Source organism: Drepanopeziza brunnea (assembly GCF_022702325.1).
Source record: "Drepanopeziza brunnea f. sp. 'multigermtubi' strain 214-2 chromosome Unknown ctg4, whole genome shotgun sequence".
Taxonomy (NCBI): domain Eukaryota; kingdom Fungi; phylum Ascomycota; class Leotiomycetes; order Helotiales; family Drepanopezizaceae; genus Drepanopeziza; species Drepanopeziza brunnea.
The window spans coordinates 1,738,706-1,760,664 of record NW_027094067.1 but is presented as its reverse complement, the minus strand read 5'-3'; the positions used below and the strand labels follow the sequence as shown (position 1 = coordinate 1,760,664).

Below are 21,959 nucleotides of genomic sequence, written 5' to 3'. Positions count from 1 at the left end.
CGGCGAGTTGATAGTCAATTCCAGGAATATAATTTCAGGTTGAATGACTCCTCACACGTGATTCGGCGTCTGTTGTGGTGCGCACGGGGCAGATACGACGCGCTCCAAAATCAACCCCTCGAGCTATCTCGAAGCACCAGCTGCGACATACAACAAAGCACAAGATCAAAGCCTTAGCCCTCAGTGACTCGATGGCAACTGGAGCTTTTACCTCGATTTCCCCCCCAAGAATTGCGTCGAGTTATTCCCACCTAATCACGAACCATGAATCCTGACGGCTTGCTCACGAACCTTAACCAGTCTCAGCAGGCTGCTGTATCCTCGTTCGCAGACACTCTCGCGATTTTGGCTGGCCCCGGAAGCGGAAAGACGCATACTTTGACCTCGCGGACAGCATGGTTACTTGCGCAGGGCCTCCAGCCGTGGAACGTAATCGTCGCAACCTTCACGGTCAAGGCCGCGCGGGAGATGAAAGAGAGAATTGGGAAGTTGATTGGAAATGGAACGGAATCGAAACTCATACTGGGGACCTTTCACAGCATTGCGCGAAGATACCTGGCTCGATACGGACATCTGATTGATATCAAGAAGGATTTTGGAATTGCGGACAGTGCAGATTCTCTGGCGATCATCAAGCGTATTGTGAAAAGGCATCGCTTCATGATAGATGCAAAAGTTGTCCGATCGCGAATCAGCGGATTAAAGGCTCGTACATCCGTGGACCAAGAAGTCAAATCCCAAAAAAAGTCTGGCGCCAAGATTGTAGAAGAGCAAGAATTCGAGAAGTGTTATGAGGAATACGAAGAGGCCCTACGCAGATCAAATCTGCTCGACTACGACGACTTACTCCTTCGATGTGTCGACCTCCTCCGAATGCACCCTTCCTGCGTATCTAATGTAGAAGCTGTCCTGATTGACGAGTTTCAAGACACCAATTTGGTGCAGTTCGACCTGATGCGACTTTTTGCTGCCCAGCGAAAGAGAATCACTATTGTCGGCGACCCAGACCAAAGTATCTATGGCTTCAGAGCAGCAGAGATCAAGAATTATAAACGTATGCTTCACCAATATCCGGACACGGTTACAATAGCTTTGGAGGAGAATTACAGGTCCTCAGGGGCGATTCTGATGTCGGCTTTGAGTGTTATCCAACAGGACAGCTCGAGAGTTGCAAAGTCACTCCTAGCAACTCACTCGCCAGGTACGAGACCTGTACTTCGGAAATTATCAGGGGCGCAAAAGGAAGCTCATTGGATTGTGACGGAGATACAGAGGATCAGGGGAATGACGGGAGAACTTCTAGACTTGAACGACTTCGCCATATTGTTGAGGTCTTCTGCTTTATCCCGGCTGATCGAAACTGCTCTGGGTAAGGCTGGTATCGCATACAGGATGGTTGGTGGCCAGCGATTCTATGATCGACTTGAGATCAAAACTGTCCTAGACTACTTGCGAGTCATCAACCAGCCGGACAACAATGATGCTCTCGCTAGAATCATAAATACCCCTTCCAGGAGGATTGGCGAAGCAACCATTAAAGACTTACTCGAAGAAGCAGACCAGTCCAAGATCACACTGTGGACATTAATACTCAATATCGTGCAACGTAAGCGAACGACGAAGACGAAGCTGAAGAACAAACAAGAGCAAAATCTTGCAGCTTTTGTCAACATCATTTTGATGGGAAGAAGCAAGTCGGCTGGCCCTCCAGATGAGCGATTGTCTACTTCCGGGCTAATACAGTTTGTGCTCACGAAAACAAGTTATGAGAGATGGCTCGAGGAGCACCACGGGGACGAGAATAAAGCCAGATGGGACAACGTTCAAGAACTAATCACGCAAGCCAATGACTTTGAAGATCTCATATCATTTGGCTATGAGGATGAAACTCTTCCGGAAATTGATGGCTTGAAGCAGAATGACGATGCCGATACACTTTCAAGGTTCCTGGCGAACGTGGCCCTTGCCTCGGAAGTAAAGCCAGAGGATGCCGAAACTGCCACAATAACCCGAATCACAATCTCGACAATCCATGCTGCGAAGGGTCTCGAATGGCCTGTTGTGTTTATCCCGGCCGCCTATCAAGGCTCAATCCCACATTCTCGGGCCGAGGATACGAATGAGGAACGAAGACTCTTATATGTAGCTATGACGAGAGCCAAAGCTTTGCTGTACATGAGCTGTCCTATTAAGAGTACTTCGAATGAAGACACGATTCTTTCGCCCTTCTTAACGCCGCCAGGACTCGCTTCACTGCTGGACGCAAAAGGCCCATCGCTCGGGTCGCCAGCAGTCACGGATTTGGCACAGATCCTAAGACGAAACTTGCCATCTCGGAGATCAATTGAGAAATCATCTGCATCACTCACTAGCACAGAAGACGACCTGTTTCCGGAACGCGGCGAAGAGAAAGAGTCGGATCAGGAGTCGAGATGGAATTCTATGACAGCAGGGACCTCAAGCTTCATGGCGGGACAGCAAGCCCCTAAGCGACGACGAGCTGAGCTGGGGCGATCCATGAGTAACCTCGAAGGACCCGAGAGGGATTGGAAACCTTCTTATGCTACCACCATGGACCGGGCTGCGAGCTTTACAACGGCTGGATTTGTGACGGCAGGTTTGCATCTGCAAGTGCTAAAGGAACAATCGGTCAATGGCACTTTGAACGACGAGCAAGACGCAGAAGATTTCGATCGGGGGAAGAAGAAGCCCAAACAGACAGGCAGACTTCCGGAAGGCCAAGGGACCTTGTTTGGGTTTTTCGGTAAATCGGAGCCCCAGGTCAACAAGCCTGTTCCCATGATTAAGGAAACGGATCCGAAGCCTCGTGCCCCAATTGTTGCGAAATCATTTAATCAAGCACGATCAAAATCCACCACATCGGAACATGTAGGCATAGCTACTGCACTTTCAAACCATCGCTTAGGTAACGGGACATCGGGAAATCGCCTCCGACAGAATGCTCAGCTAGACGTACAATCCCACAGAAACGATTATGTGTTTCTTTCAAGTTCGCCACCAAGGCCTAATCCTCCTTCTCCTACTCACCAGGAAAAGGAACTCTCACCTCAACCCCCACCACAGCCCGCGGGTCTCACAGCCAGGCCTCCCATCCTGAACAAGATTCGTCCGCCGATCATATCGACACACCAGACGACAGTTTCCATGCTGCAGAATGGGAACGTGAATGGGACTGGAGCGCGAAAGACGTTGGGGGTGCGCCGGTCTATGGATGGGTGGGCGAGTCGCAAGGGGCAGAAGCAGAGCTTCAAACCCCCTACTATGCAACGCCCTTGAGCGTTGGTGATGATGTTATGTTGTTGCTTCCGACTAGGGGTGTTTGAACATGGCAGTAAATGTTGCATATTCTGTATCTGGCTATTGCTTGCTTGCATGAATGCATGACTGGCTTCATCAAGGAAAAGGAGTTTCGGGACGTTGGGAGGATAGGAAGGGCATGCTCATCTGTTTTTAGTGCAGATACATATCAATCATTCAATCAAAAGCACCGTGGTCTTCTTTTCATTTTCATTTTTTTCTTCCTACTTTTCGTTTTGAGAAGAGAGCAGTAAACGCAGAGCACACTCAGATCCGACCTGGTCGGTCGGCTCTTTACAAAAAATACAAAAAATATAGATAGGTACGAAGTAGGTATACAAGTAGGTCAATAGATAAAACCAAAAACAACCCCCTTCTCTTATTCTTCCTCTTCTTCCTCTTCTTCCTCTTCTTCCTCTTCTATATATAAATAGATGGATGGGACCGTATATGTAATATGTATATATGAATGAACCACTGAACATAATAAATAAACCGCTCGCTAAACGATCCAATGATAAATCCATCCAACTGACCCATCCATCATCCAACCTGACTATCTCTCTCACTCTCTCAACTTATACACACACATATAATATAATATACACACTTTCCATATCCCACAAGTCCTAGCTTGGCCAACGGGAAAAAAACCTTCCCTTTTTTACCATCTGAGATTTTGAAAAACCTTGCGGAAACAAACTATTCTGCACACACTTTTTCTTTTTTGCTTCTTCTTCTGCTCCGTAAACCTTGGAACCTTTTGACATGAGAAAAAAAGACTTGAAAATGTAAACTGAAAGACGTCAACTATCGATTATGATGTTTTTCTCTATCTGTATCCATCATACCTACCTACCTTAACCCACGAAACCTACCCACTACTCACTTATCCATTTCCCTCCTTTCTACATTCCATTTCTGAAAAACAAAACGAAATAAGACCCCTCGATTTTTTCTATCTTATAAAAGTCTGATCAAGTCGTTTCGCATCGTATAAAAACACCGTCTTATATCGAAACAATCCGGAACATAAAATATACTAAAGAGAGAGAAGGAAAAAATGTATGGGCGGGGGAGGGCGTGGGGGGAGGGGGGGAGATAAGGACTCCGATTAATTAATAATATTTATCTCGAAACAAAATAAAGATGGATCAGGATAGATGGTGATGATGATTGACAGGCTCGCTTTAAGGCGGGCGATGATGGCTTTATTCAATAAGAGATTGTCGATCGGGCCATGAAAAGAAAAAAAAAAAAAGAAGAGAAAGAAAAACAATGAGAAAGAAAAAGAGCCATTGAAGCTCCAAACGTAACACGTATTGGTTGATTTGTTGGCCTTTTATCGCAACACCAGGCTGAGCTACCACGACCCAAATGCCGCAAAGAACGCCGTGTTCATGTCCTACCAAATCCTGCTGCGTGTAGCATATCCAGCCGCGTCCATATGTCACCAGCTTAATCAAAAACTTAGCAACCGTTTTAGATGGCTCTCTTTTGCTATATAGCATATCTTAACCGCATCTATATATCACTTCTCTAATCAAAACACTTAGCAACCGCTTCAGATGGCTCCCCTTTTTTAATATGGCATATCTTAACCGCGTTTATATATCACCGTCTTAATCAAAAACTTAGCAACCGCTTTAGATGGCTCCTCTTCTGCCATATAGCATATCCCAACCGCTTCTATATATCACCCCCCCAGTCAAAAACTTAGCAACCGCTTCAGATGGCTCCCCTTCTCGCAATTGCTGGGTATGGGCGGGAATCGACCTTTGTTCTTCTCAAAAACGCTCAGTATCGATTTTACCGCATAATAGTACGACTCTGCGGTTCGCTGAAACCCTAACTTGCTCCACTCCTCTTCATCCACCGCACCTTTGATTTCGTTCCAGAGGGTGCGCCAGTTACGCAACGCTAGATGATACGGAGCGGTCAAGGCCGGGATGTTAGTTCTCGGGAGCGACGCGAGTGGATTATTAAAGGTTGAAGACCAGATATGGAAGTATAGGAAATGCATTAGCATTTGAGCATCTCCGAATTTCAAGTTTCTGAGGGCGTTGAGTTCGCTTTCCGCGCCTTCTGGCGAGAACAGGACGAGAAACGCGTCTTTGAGCTTTATACCGTAGCGTGGAATTTCGGCGGATTTTGCGACCATCTCTTCAAAGCTGGAGAGCTCGAAGAATCTCTCGTCACTTGGAAAGGGGAGATCGAGCTCTGCCCACTGGAAGCAGGGAGACACATTATTGAAGATACCGAAGGCGTGGTCGAGCATAACTGCGATTGTTCCCGTCCTGTCAAATATTAGGGTGGTGATCGCGCAGCTGTCGGTTGCACGTACCGGATGAAAGATTCCTTTCGAATCCAAGCTCCGAAAGAAGCCTGGTCTTTTATTTCGTCTGTGGGAGAATGCTGCATGGTGAGCACTTCTAAATGGTGGAAAATCTGCTCGAGTCAGCAGAGGGGTCCTTGCTTTGTGTCGTCGGTACATACCTGAACAACTCTGGGGAACCGTTGTTGTCGCACTCTTATTCTTGCAGTCGGGTTGCCAGTCCAGTATTGCAGGACAATGATGAGATAGGCGCCTTGCACCTCTTCTAGTTGATACTGTTGCAGACCCGGAGACGCGATCTCTCCTAGCTTGACGTAGCTTCGACCAGGCAGTTCGTACTCATCACCCACGCCAGGAATCGAGTATATGTAGCATTCCATGGTATCCAACAAGCTCTTTAGCCTAGCAACATCGTCGGGTTTTGGCGAATACATGGCGCCAATGCTCATCACGGAGATTACCAGGGGAAGTGCAGCAGTGCATGGATTGAAGGTAGCCCTATGTACCATGGGGGCATGCTTATGCCAGTGCCTGAAGTATAGTCTGACGTATGTCGTAATATTCTCGGCAGTCACCATCTCAATCGCCTCAACAACCTGCTCGGACGGCAAGAAAGGCGGGTTCTGAGCAGCCGCCGCATAATTCAACTTCTGTCTTATGTCGAAGGCTCTCTGGGCCAAACCTCTATGGTCTGGAAGCATCACATTTGCGCCGGACCAGAGTAGCATGTCATCCTCACTGGGCATCTCCCAGTGGTTTGTCTGCTGCTGGAAATTCTGGAATTCGAGGCGATCAAGGAACACTTCCAGCTGGTCCGTCTGCCCTTGATATGCTTGATAGATATTTTCTGGTATGGCAACTCCTCCAGATGACTGACTATTCCCATCCATCGACATCACCCTCGCCAGTTGTACCGGATTGACCATGGGACTCTGTGCTGTCGACTGAGGGAATTCTCGAATGAAGTCTTTGTCGCTGGGACAGTTGAGGAGGAACCCTATGGAATTTCGGTCGGAGGATAGTTCTGGAGTCGAGCGGCTGAGCGGCGATTGCACTCGCGTCTGTTCTGGGCTCGAGGCCGCGCCTGATACTTCCACGGTATAAGCACTGATATGAACATGAATATTGGCATTAGCCCATCGCTAGACATCATTACCTGCGTTCCGAGACTTTGTACATATCCTCCCGAATTCCGTACATTTTCTGCAAGGAACGTTGTTGTCGCATTTGACCTTCAGTCGCGAACACTCGTCGCATGCGTGTCGCTTTCTTCCTCTCTCCAGGGAATTAGGAATTGCAGCGGTTCCTCTGCGATCGCACCTGCTGAAGTGATCTCGTAGGACATCACTGAAGACACGAGATGTGTTAACACAGACATACACGTTCATGCCCGAGAGGGGGAAGGGTGGTGGTTACTCATACCTGCGCTTGAAGGTCTTCGCGCAAAATTTGCAGCTGTATGGTCGATCTCCGGAATCTGTGTGTGCATCACATCTGATTAGAACCAGATCCACAGGACTGACTGTCTGCCTGTCTGTAATGCTTCGTAGAGCGTGCGTACGTACGGGCACTTACGCTGCTGTTGGTGTCGCAACAAGTGGGCTCGGCGCTGAAATCTTTTGCCACATTGGTTGCAAGTCGACAGGCTCTGAGCCTCCATCTCGACATGCCATGGTGGGAAGAAGGTGGGAAAGGACCATGTGGCGGGGGGGATGGCAGATATATGATGGACGAAGTACGGTATGTGCGAGCGAGTTGGGGGTTGAGTCAAGACGAGTCGAGTCGAGTCGACAGCCTTTTTCTGTATTGTGGGGGTGTTTCTCTTGTTGGTGCACTGAATGCGCTTCCTTGCCTTTCTTGATGATTGATATGCTTGCTGTGCCGTTCAGCCACAGACAGGATTGAGGGTGAGACTCGGCCCGAGAGGACCGGGACCGGGACCAGGACCGGGGACCGGCTCGGCTACTTACCCACTCGGGCCTGCACTGCAGATAGGTAGATGCACGAGCCAGTCACTCAATCAGTGTTGATCATACGGAGGTACCGTATGTCCCCATGTCGAAAATCATCTCAAATATACTGTAGACTCTTCCTGATGTATATATATATATATGTATGGATGTATGTATGTATGTATGTATGTACATACATTTTAAGCATCATTTATCCATGGAACGAAAGTTTCAAGGCTTGGTGATCCAAGATCTCCAGTAATATGCCATTTCTGCCAATCAATAGTTTCGCTCGAATATTTTAACAGCTCTTCCTTGGTTTCAAAGCATTTAGACCATAATGCCAGATCGTTTCCATTTACTGCATCAGTTGGAATAACCATTTGCAACTCCCAACCCATGTTTTCGATATATGAGAAGCGTAGCGCTCTTCCGGGGTGTCTTTGTACAGATAACTTAATATAATCTTCGATAGCGACTTCGCCTCCGTGCCATAGGGCAACCTCTTCAAGCTTTCCAGGTCGAATCTTTTTTTGGTAGTATCCTGGAATATATACTTTGCGCGCATTTGCAAACATATCACTATCCGCTTCGACAACACAATGCCAATTCTCTACCGATGGACTACCTGGCCAGAGAGCAGGTTTTTGTGCTATTTGAATTATTACCTTAGCGTAGTAAGTAACGATCTATAGATATAGTTTAACTCACTCAGAGATAAGCCACTTCCTAATTGATTCTCAAATTGGCGTGCTTGATCGAAACCTTTAAATCTTAATGGCGTATTATTTTGATTGATATAGTCGGCTTCTTGCTACAATTTGAGTAATTAATATAAGCTTACATTCTATTAATCAAGTGATACTTACTGCGGAAACTGTTCGATAGCCGATAATTTGTCTTCTTATTTCTCTTCTTAAGAAGAGTCCATGAGCTCTATTAAAGAGAAAGCTGAAGGCTAGCAAGATCGTGCAAAGACATTTCGATAGTGGCATCGTATTTGCAAATATCCGAAATAGTTTTAGAGATGTTTCTGGGAGCTTACGAAAGGGGACAAGCTTGCAAAAGAAAAGGGTAGTGAACAGGATTACAGTTTCACTCTGTAGTAGGTGCAAGAGGGTATATATCTCTCTCTTAAATTGGTTCTAATATCTTATTTTACTAAGATAAGCAATTAAACCGTAAGTATATTAATCTTTCTATTCTTGTAGGTATTAAAGATCATCCCAAATACGTAGTACCAAGTCGTTACGCTCGGCTAATTCTTACTAATAAATTCGACTTCCTATTTAAAATTATTTTCGACAACATGAGTGCAGTGGTGAACTTTTATTGCCAACGGTGCCAACCACATACAACTAATACTCTCCCTAGATAAATGTAATACGGAGTCTTTTGTGAGCCGACTCCAGGGGGTATAGCAGGGGTATATCTGGGTGTAATAGTGGAATATACAAGGGTTGTAAGCCAATTGAAATAAAGGCTACATACAGTAACATCACTTACGGAGGTGCCGGGGGTAAATTACGGCAGACCGCCGACGGCAGAATCATCGGCACAAAAAACAAGAGTGGCTCTCCCATCATTATATTTACTATAGTAATGTACTTGATATTTAGTGGACTTTCCTATCGAATTCGTCAAATTATCAGCAAAATTCATTGTTGTTATCTTGAATTTAGCGTATTTCTTATATAAATTTTGGACGCGATTGATGCTGTGGAAACTCTTGTCGCTGAAGGCGGTCTGCCATATTTTACCCCCGGCACCTCCGTATCTTTCGTCTCGCTTACTTGTGGAATCTTTTCTTTTTTCGTGGTATTTTATATATTCGATCTAATTTTAATCTATTGATAGTTCCAATAGATACTAATCAGTTATCTAATTCACCGATTCCTTCACAAAAGAGCTTTTCTACGAGTTTTGCTTCTTCAACATCGAAAAAATTACGTATATTTGTTGTTGTTGTTGTTGTTGTTGTTGTATTTATTAACATCGGGCGGGTATCCAAAACGCAATGCTTGGACCTTGGGGACCTCTTATAAGGTACCGTGACGTGCTAAGTAAAGGAATTATATATAAAGTACTATCTAATCGAGAGTAAAAACTACGTTGAGGAAAACCTTTGGTTAAATAGCTAAACACTTGTAAACCTTTTAAAAGCAATTTATAGTAATGTGCGTCGAGTTTTCTTTCGATAACTATCGAATACATATAGCCTTACGGGCGGCCTCGATCCGTATAATATAAACATCGTTCTTTTTCGTCGTAGAGCTAAAAAGGCTCGCGTTCGTAGCTTTTAGATAAAGCCGGTGTGTTTGCAGAACGCTCTTTCGAAAGCGCAGTACCGTGTTTTCGATCAATCGAACTAAGCCTTTCCTATCCTATCTTTTATACACGTTCTTCCTCTATCGCAAATCTTCTTGATCTTTTCAATCGGTATGCCCGTCAAGTATAGATCGTAGTCGACGTAGTATTCGAGAAGAAAGAAAAAGGAGGTTCGGAATCGCTGATAAAAGATAATCTCTTCGAAGAGACGTCGCATATCGATAATTCAATTTCGGCTCTCTAGACTTTTTATCTCTTTTTCTACCGCAAGAGAAAGAAAGAAAAAGAGCTGAAGGTTCGTAAAGGGCACCTCGTGTAGCCCCCCCCCCCCAAAAAAAAATTACGTATACGCTCGAAAGAAACTGCTTTATTTAGAAAAGATATTTTCTATTTGTTTGTAACGCTTAATCGATTTCTTTCAAAAAAAATTTCGAGAAATAATATCGGAGGCTTAAGACGCTATTCTTGATAGCTACATTGAATCTTTATACGAACCGTAGTGGAAGCGTTATCAAGCTGTAATCGATGCTTAAGGAGGGCCAACTCCGTACTACGTACTACCCCCTCCCATGAATAAATGTCGAAAGTACAATTTCGCAAGGGATCTTAACAGGGCTTAAACCAATCAACTTACGTAGTATAACGATTCAGTTTTGAAAAGTATCTTTGAGCCAGTATTTAGTATATACAGTGGAGTCGACAGGGCTTTAAGCCATTAAGAAACCACCGCTCTATGATTTATGGGCCTAAACTGGGTCCGACATTTATTCAAGGGGGGGTAGTAGTAAATAGAATCTTACTCGATTGATGTTTTATTTATTCTGATTGGCTTAAAACCCTTGTATACTCCACTATTACCTTTACTATACCCCTTGCTATACCTCTTGGAATCGGCCTATAAAAGACCCAGTATTACATTCATTGAGAGTATAAGAAGCTGTTATATCGCTGGTCAAATTATCATTCGAATTCGTCTTTTTTTTCCCTCCAAGAAAAGAGACTCTTTCATTACCATATCTGGCGTGTCTTGCCAATTATTGTCTCCTAGCCCTGCCTGATTCCGGAATGCTTCCAGAAGAGGCCCTTTATCTGCTTCGAGAAAAAGCAACGGAGTTTCGGCACAACGCCGGCCCTATTATTGGCCCCACGGAATGTCTTAAAATGTTGGCTCCCTCAAGAGGAAGGATCTCGGTAAAGAGCGGATAAGTTGCGCTTACAAGCCACCGCCAACAGCTTCCGTTTCTCATTCCCTGCTCGCCTGGCTATCCATCCGCTGATCACTACACGCTTCTGGGCGCAGTCCCAACGCGATTCTTCCATGTTGTCTCGCTCTTGAACTCTTGTTGATGATATGGTACTCTTGGCATGCTTGTTGGATTGCTGCTGCTGCTGCAGGGTCTCGCCACGGTCGTACGATCGCCAGTAGGGGCTCGCTCGCTTACGGGGCCTCTGTTGGTTTCGTTGTGTTTGTCGGCTGAGGGGGACCGTTGGCAATGCTTGCTTCGGCATTTATTGGCAAGTCCTTTCCTTTCCTCTCCTTCCCTTTCCTCTCCTTTCCTTTCCTCTCCTTTCCTTTCCTCTCCCGGATCAGGCTCATCAGGCCAATCTTTACTAAGTACGCCAAATCGATCAGATCTAATGTCTTACATCCAGACACTCCTTCTTGATCAGGCTGGTAGCTGGCTGGCTAGCAATTACTGAGATTGAATCATTAGATGGCGGCCAAATAACCTCCTCACTTCCCAGCGGCCAGTAACGTTGCTTGCAATGTTGGAGATGTTGCGAGATGAATCCATGTGAGACTTTTGGCTAGCCATCCAACTTTATGCTCATACTGACTGTAATCCTAGAGCTGAATATCTCAATCTCGAGGCTTTGGAGTCACCTGTGCCCAGGGCCAGCGATCGAATATTTAATACTCGGATACAGATTGGAGATGTATTATGAAATTCCGCCACTTTTATCATTCAGAATCGCCTCTTCGCTCAGAGCATTGGCTTGGAATCATGACTTATTACCTTTCGTAGCGCCCCCGAATTTGCAGCGTCAAGAAAATATCCTTGAATAACAACATCGAGTCAAAATGTGACTCTGAATCAACGAGATGACAGGAAAATAGTATGACTACCTCCTCGGTCGACTCCACGAAAGTATTTCTCCTTCATGAACCACCATTAAGATCTTCGTACTCCAGTCTCACAAACAGCATCATTTCTCGGACCTCAACAACAGACATGACTATCGACCACTGGCAATCTCCGCCCTTGATATCGCAATGTTTGTGACAACTTTCTAGCCCGGAATCTACTTGCAAACCGCCTTGTTCCTGCTCCTCTAACTCGCTACTACAATCTCCGCAGCGAACAATCTCATTCTACTGAACAGGTAGCATGGTAGTGAAGCTCCGGACACGTTTGCATAGAAAAATGGCGTCTGTTCACGACGCGGTCGTATCCTCTATGAAGTCTCGCAACGCGTCACACCTATCTCTTCGCGTTTCCGCAAGAATTCAAGAAAATATGATTTCATTGAAAAAAAAAAAAAAGAACCTAGTTATCTATGTCCGTCCATCCATCCTAGTCCTGCCATGCCGAATATCCTTCAGAACTAGGAAAATGTCAGTCTTGCCCGAAATGAAATTGCGAAAGCCGAAAAACTCACTTGCATCTTAAGCACGGCCTCGAAGGCAGCGAGCTCTTTCTTTGCTGCTGTCAATCTTTTTAATATCAATTAGAATCTCGGCAGTTAATAAGAGAGAATGTTTGATATCCCCGAAGCTGCTTGATGAAGTGCCTTTTCTTCGCTCGCTTTTTTCATGAGCTCCTTCTATCGGTCCAAATCCTCAGGCGTTTGAGGACAGACTCGTTTGATGGACGGGGCCGAGGTGGTCTTTCGTTGTTTGGATTTGCGGGGTTGAGCTGCTACCAGGAATGCACTTTTTGAGACTAGCACATCCCTTTTCCTAGGTAAAGTTCAAATACGAACTAGTAAACCGAAATCAAAAGTCTTAGGATTCAGGACAAAAGTACTAGTAGAACGATAGAATATGGAGGAAAAAACTTACGAGGTCGGATTTCTTGTCGTAGCGGCCGCTCCCGGGGTGTACGGGCAAATGCGCTTGTTGGGCGGAATGACTTTCTGCTGCTTAACCTTACGGCTAGCACGCGGCGCCAGGATCATTGGGCGTGTCAAACCCGCTGCGAACTTCTCGTAGAGTTTAAATACGAATTAGTAAATCAAGATCAAAAATTCTCGGAATTCAGGGAAAAAAGTCAAACGATAGAATAAAGAAGAGAAACTCACGAAATCGGATTTACGGAATCATCGTGGCCGCCGCTACCGGCGGGGTTACGAGGTGCGTTGGATTGAGGCTAAAATATATTAGCCAAATGTCGCGGGGTCCAAGAGAATTGAAATAGGAAACGAAGAAGAAGAATGTAAAATTGCAAGTACCATCTCGAAGTGAGCTTTGATATGAGATGAAAACTAAGTGAATCCAAGAGAGGAACCTCACTCAAGTATTCAGTTGTTATCACAGGTAAGGTTAGTGAGAATTACGAAGTGTAAACAAGACTCAGCCTTATACGTAGTACATTGGGGCCAAGGGCTCTGCACCTAGCGTACACGTGCCCAAACATGTAAGCGAAAGGTTTGAATGCTATTCCAACACCTGAAAAGAAAACCCCTATATTTCTCCATCTACCTAGCCAGCGACCTAGCGACCAGCAAGTTTGCCGTCTTCTAGTGCCCATGTTGCCCTACTCGTAATACTGCTTGCCATCCAGTCTTTCTATTAATTTCTATCATCCTATCCCGTCTCTGAACCCCTTTTCTTTTTTTCTTTATTTTTTTCTTTCTTTTTTTCTTTCTTTTTTTCTTTCTTTTTTTCTTTCTTTTTTTCTTTCTTTTTTTCTTTCTTTTTTTCTTTCTTTTTTTCTTTCTTTTTTTCTTTTGTTTTTCTTTCTTTTTTTCTTTAATTTTTTTCTTTAATTTTTTTTTTTTTTCGGGTCCGTACTTCAAGATCCTAGGGTAATCTTTGAAACTGCTCTAGAAGCTCCCACTCGAGTATCCACTGCTAGCAACCACAACAAGAAATGGCCAACTTCGTAAGTTACAACTTGGCTCTCGTCACCATAGCTTCCTTCTCCCTCTTAAATTAAAGATAGACACGTCATCAAACCGCGCGTTGCAGACCGCCGCTTTATTTTAAGGTACTGTTTTGTTTTGTTTTTTGCGTCGCGAGTGCGTGACTTGCGAAGAAGCTGCAATCGTAAAGGTAACAGAAGAAGAAAAAACGGCCTCCTTCCTTTCCCAAGAATCCATTTTCATTAACAACTTTCGAACCACTTCTGCGACAGTAGATTTCTTTTTGGGCACTTTGTTTCTTTTTGTCATTCGGCTTTGGTCAGCGGTTGATTTAATCACTGGGCAGGAGGTGGACTGTTTGCTGTTTTCTTTTTTCTCCTTTTTTTTTTTTTTTTTTTTTAAGGCTTGCCAGGGAAACAGCCATGGTTTTTACGTGGAAGCAATATCCGTAGGTAAGGGCAGTACGGATTCCTAGATCGTCAAAACCTTTTTCTCCACCTCAGCCGATAACCTGACATGCATTGAATAGGCCATCGGCAACCTTTCAGATGCTAAGTATCAACTATTCCGACGATACTGCCCCAGCTCTGTATGCCATGTATGCCCTTTCTATTTTCTTCTTCTGTTTGCCACCTGCATATAGGAAATTATACGGCTCCACTTACATCATTAAAGCCAGCGTTTCTCATGTCGATCTGTTTGGTGTGTTTTGCTAGATTTCCTTTCAACCAACAGTTACACTTGACCAGCACAGATAGAGATAGCCACCGCCGGCGGTCCAGCCCGCTCTCTTCACAGCTACCACCTGAATCTCCGCGAAATACTTCGGACCAGCAGCACCGAATCGACCAAGGCGAATCCCTATTATCTGACAATAACTGCGCCAAATATACCCGAAGATGGGGTGACTACGGCTGTAATATTTCTCTACGCAGCCAAGAGACCTGGGCATCAATGCTTGACTAGACATGGCCTGCGCAAGGGAGGCTCTGGCACCCCAAAGCTGTGGGTATACTTGTAAGATTGATGATACGGATACCGGTAGGCTACAGTGTAGGACTCGTCATGGCATAGACAGTACAACTACCGTAGCCAATCTTGACCACCCGTTTGTTCCAGAATACGGGCTGAATATACTCGGGCTCCTACCCAAAAAAGAAGAAGAAAAGAACGCTCTATCAGCACCTAACCCAGACCACTCGCCAATATACTCCTAATATTGTTCGTATTGAGAACCAATCACCCAAGTGGACGAGAATGTGCTTGATAATACCGCTCCATATTCATGTGCCCGCCCGCCGTGACTCAGGAAGGGTGCGGGAGCCCAAAAGCCACTTAGGTAATCATGTCGCTAAGCGGGGCGGATATCCTTTGTCGTTGTCCGTAGTCACCATTGACCTTATCTCCGATGTCCAACGGCGAATAGGATCTTGAAATCGAAATGCCAAAAGTCGCACGACCCACCAACTGCTCACCACCTCCCGTACCCACTCTGTACCCACTCCGTACTTACGGACCTACCGTATCCTTGCCCGTTTGGAAAGTCCGATCACCTAGCAAGACCTGGATCAAGTACCTACCCCCCCGGGCGTTTTTGGACTTTTATCAATTAAGTAATAACATTTTACCTTCAACGGGCGCATTTCCGGTTTCTTTTCATTTGGAGCTTTCACCCCATCACTTTGTTCATCCAAGCCCTCCCATGGGCTTGTCGTCATCAATCCCTTCGTACCATTCCTTGTTCTCCCAGGCTATCAACTGTCAACTCGAAAACAAACTTCTTCTCTCACCATTGAGCGCACCGCACATTCAATCATGTCTGAGAAGGCAGCTTACGAATCATCGCCTATGGCACTGGAGGAGTCTCCGGTCGGCCCCTCGAACAACACTGCGCGAACCTCAGTCAATACGGCTGCTGATCCAGAAGCTCAGAGGGAGAGTGCGCGGAGCGCAAATCCAAATGGCTTCTCCAGCACAAGTTCTGCGATCAATGTGAAGGCTTCCGAGGCGGAGTTCGCTGCGCTGCAGAAGGAGCTGTCTGGCATCTCGGAAAACAGTAGACGACTTTCGAGAATACAGTCAAACAAATCGAAGAAGGAGACCAGCGAAAAGGATGTGGAGAAGCATGCGTCTGAAGACTCGGCGACCGAGGGGGAGCCCTTCGACCTCGAAGCGACGCTGCATGGTAACTATACAGCAGAACAGGAATCCGGTATTCGACCGAAGCACATCGGCGTAATTTGGGAGAATTTGACGGTTTCGGGGCAAGGTGGAGTCACGAATTTCGTGAAGACGTTCCCCGATTCCTTTATCAGCTTCTTCAACGTTGTCGAAACAGCTATGAATATTTTCGGCATTGGCAAAAAAGGACGAGAGGTGAATATTCTCAAGAACTTCAGGGGCCTTGTACACCCTGGCGAGATGGTTCTGGTCCTAGGGAGACCTGGTTCGGGATGCACCACTTTTCTAAAGGTGATTGCCAATCAGCGATTTGGATACACTGGTGTAGACGGCGAGGTTCTCTACGGCCCCTTTGATGCTGCGACTTTTGCGAAAAACTACCGAGGAGAGGCAGTCTATAATCAAGAGGACGATGTCCACCACCCAACCTTGACGGTTGGCCAGACATTGGGCTTCGCTTTAGACGTCAAGACTCCAGGCAAGCGCCCGCATGGAATGTCGAAGGAGGAATTCAAGGACAAGGTCATTACGACGCTCCTGAAGATGTTCAATATTGAGCACACCCGAAACACCATCGTGGGAAACCCGTTCGTCCGAGGTGTCTCTGGAGGGGAGAGAAAGCGTGTTTCCATTGCTGAGATGATGGTTACTGCTGGGACCGTCTGCGCATGGGACAACTCGACTCGTGGTTTGGATGCTTCGACGGCTCTCGATTACGCCAAGTCTCTCAGGGTCATGACGAACATCTACAAGACGACTACTTTCGTGTCGCTATACCAAGCCAGTGAGAACATTTACAAGCAATTCGACAAGGTTCTCGTCATCGATGATGGCCGTGAGGTGTACTTTGGGCCAACCACGGAGGCTAGAGCCTACTTCGAAGGGCTTGGATTCAAGGAGAAGCCCCGTCAAACATCCGCCGATTACCTGACAGGTTGCACTGATGAGTTTGAGAGAGAGTACGCTGAGGGTCATTCGGCTGATAATGCTCCGCACAGCCCCGATACCCTGGCTGAAGCTTTCAACTCGTCTAGATTCGCAACAAGCCTTAGCGAGGAGATGGCCCAATACCGCAAATCTCTGGCAGAGGACAAGCAGAGACAAGAAGACTTCACAACCGCGGTACACGACAGCAAGCGCAAAGGGGCCTCCAAATCTGTTTACAGCATCCCATTCTACCTGCAAGTCTGGTCACTTATGCAACGCCAGTATCTAATTAAATGGCAAGACAAGTTCTCCCTTGTTGTAAGCTGGGTTACAAGTATCGTTATTGCCATCGTTCTAGGAACAGTGTGGCTGGATTTGCCTGTAACATCTGCCGGTGCTTTCACTCGGGGTGGTCTCCTCTTCATTAGTTTGCTGTTCAACGCCTTCCAAGCCTTCTCTGAGCTTGCGAGTACCATGACTGGGCGCCCGATCGTGAATAAGCACAAAGCGTATACGTTTCATAGACCTTCAGCTCTCTGGATTGCGCAAATTCTCGTCGATCTGGTTTTCTCAGCCGCTCAGATCTTGGTCTTCTGCATTATCGTTTACTTTATGTGTGGGCTAGTCCGAAATGCCGGTGCCTTCTTTACGTTTTACGTTGTTATCGTTAGTGGCTACTTGGCTATGACTTTGTTCTTCCGAACTATCGGCTGCCTCTGTGTAGACTTCGACTACGCCATTAAGTTTGGTGCCACGATTATCACATTATTCGTCATTACATCCGGATACCTCATCCAATATCAATCCGAAAAGGTCTGGATTCGATGGATCTACTGGATTAATGCCCTTGGTCTCGGTTTCAGCGCTCTGATGGAGAACGAGTTCGGTCGCTTGACTCTGACTTGCACCGGAGAGTCTTTGGTACCATCCGGTACTGGGTACGGTAATGCCAGCATTGAAAATCAAGTCTGTACGCTCCCAGGAAGCGTTGCTGGAACAGATCAAGTCTCTGGATCACAATACATCATCGACGGCTTCTCGTACAACCCCTCTGACCTGTGGCGCAACTTTGGCATCATTATCGCTTTGATTATTGGGTTCTTGTTTGCAAACGCCACTCTGGGAGAATGGCTTACTTTCGGCGCCGGAGGAAACACCGCCAAGGTCTTCCAGAAGCCCAACAAGGAGCGAAACGACCTCAACGCTGCACTCATTGCGAAACGTGATCAACGACGAACGACCAAGGGAGAGGCTGAAGGATCCGAAATCAATATCACATCGAAAGCGGTACTGACGTGGGAAGGACTCAACTACGATGTCCCAACTCCATCGGGACAATTGCGCCTCCTCAACAACATCTACGGATACGTTCAACCTGGAGAACTCACAGCACTCATGGGTGCTAGTGGGGCGGGCAAAACGGTAGGCTGAATTTCACATTTTGCAACTATTTTCGTGATTGTTTGCATTGCAGAATATGGGAAACGATTATCACCGAACCTTCAGTATAAAGTCTCCTATCTTGCCATTTAACTTCTCAAAATCTTCCCATACGCACTTTCAGCTATTCCACTCTTTATTATAGAGCTACGAAACTTTCCGTATCAGGGTTATGTTGCTTTGCGAGCTGACACAAATATCACAGACCCTCTTAGATACGCTAGCCGCAAGAAAGAACATCGGTGTCATCTCTGGTGATATCCTGGTCGACGGCATTGCTCCTGGTACTGCCTTCCAGCGAGGAACCTCCTATGCCGAACAACTGGATGTCCACGAGCCTACTCAAACAGTCCGCGAAGCCCTACGGTTCTCAGCCGACCTTCGTCAACCATTCGATGTACCCCAAGCCGAGAAGTACGCCTACGTTGAGGAAGTTCTCAGTCTGTTGGAAATGGAAGATATAGCCGATGCAATCATTGGAGACCCCGAATCTGGTCTAGCTGTCGAACAACGCAAAAGAGTCACCATTGGTGTTGAGCTCGCTGCTAAGCCCGAACTCCTCCTCTTTCTGGATGAACCTACCTCTGGTCTTGACTCCCAGTCGGCCTTTAACATTGTTCGGTTCTTGAAGAAGCTCGCAAGCGCTGGACAGGCTATCCTGTGTACTATTCATCAACCGAATGCCGCGCTGTTCGAGAACTTCGATCGCCTCTTGCTCCTCCAGAGAGGTGGACAGACTGTGTACTTCGGAGAAATCGGAAAGGATGCCTGTGTACTGATTGACTACCTGCGCAAACACGGTGCTGAATGCCCTCCCGATGCTAACCCTGCTGAGTACATGTTGGATGCTATAGGAGCTGGACAAGCGCCAAGGGTTGGAAACCGAGACTGGGCAGAGATTTTTGCCCAATCCCCGGAGCTCGCTAACATAAAAGCCCGCATTTCTCAAATGAAAGCCCAGCGTCTCTCGGAGGTCGGCGCTAATGCAAAGAATGATCAACGAGAGTATGCAACACCACTCATGCACCAACTCAAGGTCGTAAGAAAGCGAACGAACCTCTCTTTCTGGAGATCTCCCAACTACGGTTTCACTCGCCTCTTCAACCATGTCATCATTGCTCTGATCACCGGTCTTGCCTTTCTCCACCTCGACGACTCTCGTGAATCTCTGCAGTACAGAGTCTTCGTTATCTTCCAGGTCACGGTACTCCCAGCTTTGATCCTGGCACAAGTGGAACCCAAGTACGCCATGTCACGCATGATCTTTTACCGCGAAGCCTCCTCGAAAATGTACGGCCAATTTGCTTTCGCTTCGTCTCTCGTCGTTGCCGAAATGCCTTACAGTATCATCTGCGCCGTAAGCTTCTTCTTGCCTATCTACTACATGCCAGGCTTCCAAAGCGACAGCTCTCGCGCTGGTTATCAATTCCTCATGGTGCTCGCCACCGAGCTTTTTTCCGTCACATTAGGTCAGATGGTGGCAGCTGTTACACCCAGCCCTTTCATCTCCGCCCTCCTCAACCCCTTCATCATCATCACCTTCGCCCTCTTCTGCGGCGTCACCATCCCGAAGCCGCAGATTCCCAAGTTCTGGCGTGCATGGCTTTATGAACTCGATCCCTTCACGCGTCTGATCGGTGGCATGGTCGTAACTGAACTGCACAACCGGAATGTGAATTGCAACGACGCCGAACTGAATCGATTCCCTGCTCCTACTGGCCAGAACTGCGGAGAATACATGAGCAACTTTTTTGCTGCCGGCGGGCCTGGATACATTGTTAACAATGCGACCGACGCGTGCGAGTACTGCGCCTACAAGGTCGGGGATCAGTTCTACTCGTCGCTTGGCCTGGAATTCAATAACCGGTGGAGAGATCTAGGGATCCTGGTTGCTTTCATCGGAAGTAATCTGGTGTTCCTGTTCTTGGGTGTAAGTGCTTCGCCCCTATCCTGGCATATGTCAAGTTCGATGCTGACTATTCAATAGTCGAGATACCTCAACTTCAATCGCAGATAGATAGATACATGATGATGGCTTTGCATTGCCAGACGGGGAAGAAAAACTTCCGCCCATTGTGGGATTATTTACTTTTTTGGCCTCTCGAGCCATTTATTGATGATACCTATTATAGTTTTTATTTATTGTCATAGTCAGCGCTGTAGAATGAGGCGAATTACCTGTACAGCCAGGCAGAAGAAGGCGCTGCATTAATTAGAAGGTAAAAGATCTGTCTATTTTTCGTGTATTTAGTTTGTATTCTTGAAGCCGTTTCGATTCTCGTTCTAGGCTCCTCGGCTCACCATCGAGCGGCTCCCCGAGCTCCAATACACACACACATATTGACATAAATATTGATATAAATATTGATATAAATATTGACATCGGCTGTATGCCCAGATCTTTCCTTTTATACTACCTACTCCATCCTGCAGAGTGCCCCATCGCCTAGATAAGATGGATGGGATACGTAGTATATGGCTTATAGTGGAAACCAAACTTTTGAGGCACCCTCAAGGGTAATACTCTCCCCCCCCCCCCCCCATGAATAAATGTCGAAAGTATAATTTCGCAAGGAATCTTACCAGGGCTTAAACCAATCAACTTATAAGGATTCAGCTTTGAAAAGTATCTTTGAGCCAGTATTTAGCCTATACAGTGGAGTTGACAGGGCTTTGAGCCATTACTACGTAAGAAACCACCGCTCTATGATTTATGGGCCTAAACTGGGTCCGACATTTATTCATGGGGGGGGAGAGTAAGTACGCCTGTACCGTGGTAGTACTACTACGTATAGTACGTAGTACGCAGTACTAGCTTCAATCACCATCGTCCTTTCAGGGCTGTAGAGTTTTTCGGTTCTACTTTTTGTGGGGTTCCTTTTTCTCCTATCCCTGATATGCCTTTGGCTTGGCTGCACGCAGTAAGTAGGTAAGTACCAGTATTGAGTTTGATTGATGCGCGCCAGAGGCTCCGATGGCAAATGTGACGGCCCGATGCATGGGACATATCGAACCGAATCGTATCGTACTAGAATCTTATTCGTAATCGTGGGACTCGACGTCTCAACTTTTGAGACCCTTCCTTACAGTAAAAGTGAGCGAAACAATCCTGTCCCGCGAAACAATAGTGTCCCGCGCCGCTTATGAAATAGCGAGGAAATCAGACATGTATCTTAATCCAAATGCGATTGCGTCTCGAGAAAGAAATAACATGTTACTACGTATCGGCTTCTGTGTCTTTTGCTGTAAGCTGCTCTTCGCGACCTCGGGATAAAGATCTCGCGCTCGGGTGGAATGATGGACGCGAATCCCTCCACCTTATTGCACATACGCCCTCTCTGAACTATTGCTTTTACCTTTTTTTTTTTGGTTTTAAGCTTTTCCGATCACAA

The 21,959-nt window shown here is 46.3% G+C and overlaps 4 protein-coding genes across 7 annotated transcripts; 2 read left to right on the top strand and 2 right to left on the bottom strand.

Annotated features, from left to right (window-relative positions):
- Positions 1-264: 264 nt before the first annotated feature.
- On the top strand, positions 265-3,297 carry L3040_003286 (uncharacterized protein; the record flags this gene model as incomplete). 2 transcript variants are annotated; one of them, XM_007293692.2, is made up of 1 exon in its annotated part: positions 265-3,297. In XM_007293692.2, the coding sequence occupies one exon, from the start codon at positions 265-267 to the stop codon at positions 3,295-3,297; it is 3,033 nt and encodes a 1,010-aa protein (XP_007293754.2). The 2 variants fall into 2 exon arrangements, with proteins under 2 accessions (XP_007293754.2, XP_066012371.1); XM_066154406.1 differs by having other exon boundaries at positions 2,149-3,297.
- A 1,729-nt stretch (positions 3,298-5,026) lies between these two features.
- On the bottom strand, positions 5,027-7,321 carry L3040_003285 (uncharacterized protein; the record flags this gene model as incomplete). 3 transcript variants are annotated; one of them, XM_066154405.1, is made up of 7 exons in its annotated part: positions 5,027-5,615; positions 5,663-5,766; positions 5,815-6,760; positions 6,810-6,930; positions 6,974-7,000; positions 7,076-7,130; positions 7,229-7,321. In XM_066154405.1, the coding sequence occupies 7 exons, from the start codon at positions 7,319-7,321 to the stop codon at positions 5,027-5,029; spliced, it is 1,935 nt and encodes a 644-aa protein (XP_066012370.1). The 3 variants fall into 3 exon arrangements, with proteins under 3 accessions (XP_066012370.1, XP_066012368.1, XP_066012369.1); XM_066154403.1 differs by having other exon boundaries at positions 5,815-6,743; positions 6,810-7,000; positions 7,229-7,313; XM_066154404.1 differs by having other exon boundaries at positions 5,815-6,737; positions 6,810-7,000; positions 7,229-7,313.
- A 5,213-nt stretch (positions 7,322-12,534) lies between these two features.
- On the bottom strand, positions 12,535-13,389 carry L3040_003284 (uncharacterized protein; the record flags this gene model as incomplete). Its single annotated transcript, XM_066154402.1, has 6 exons — positions 12,535-12,540; positions 12,595-12,649; positions 12,998-13,077; positions 13,128-13,137; positions 13,237-13,304; positions 13,387-13,389. 6 exons carry the CDS (start codon positions 13,387-13,389, stop codon positions 12,535-12,537), a joined length of 222 nt encoding a protein of 73 aa, XP_066012367.1.
- Positions 13,390-15,834: 2,445 nt separating this feature from the next.
- Positions 15,835-20,584, top strand: L3040_003283 (uncharacterized protein; the record flags this gene model as incomplete). The annotated part of the gene is made up of 3 exons (XM_007293696.1): positions 15,835-18,549; positions 18,773-20,497; positions 20,555-20,584. 3 exons carry the CDS (start codon positions 15,835-15,837, stop codon positions 20,582-20,584), a joined length of 4,470 nt encoding a protein of 1,489 aa, XP_007293758.1.
- Between the last annotated feature and the right edge of the window lie 1,375 nt (positions 20,585-21,959).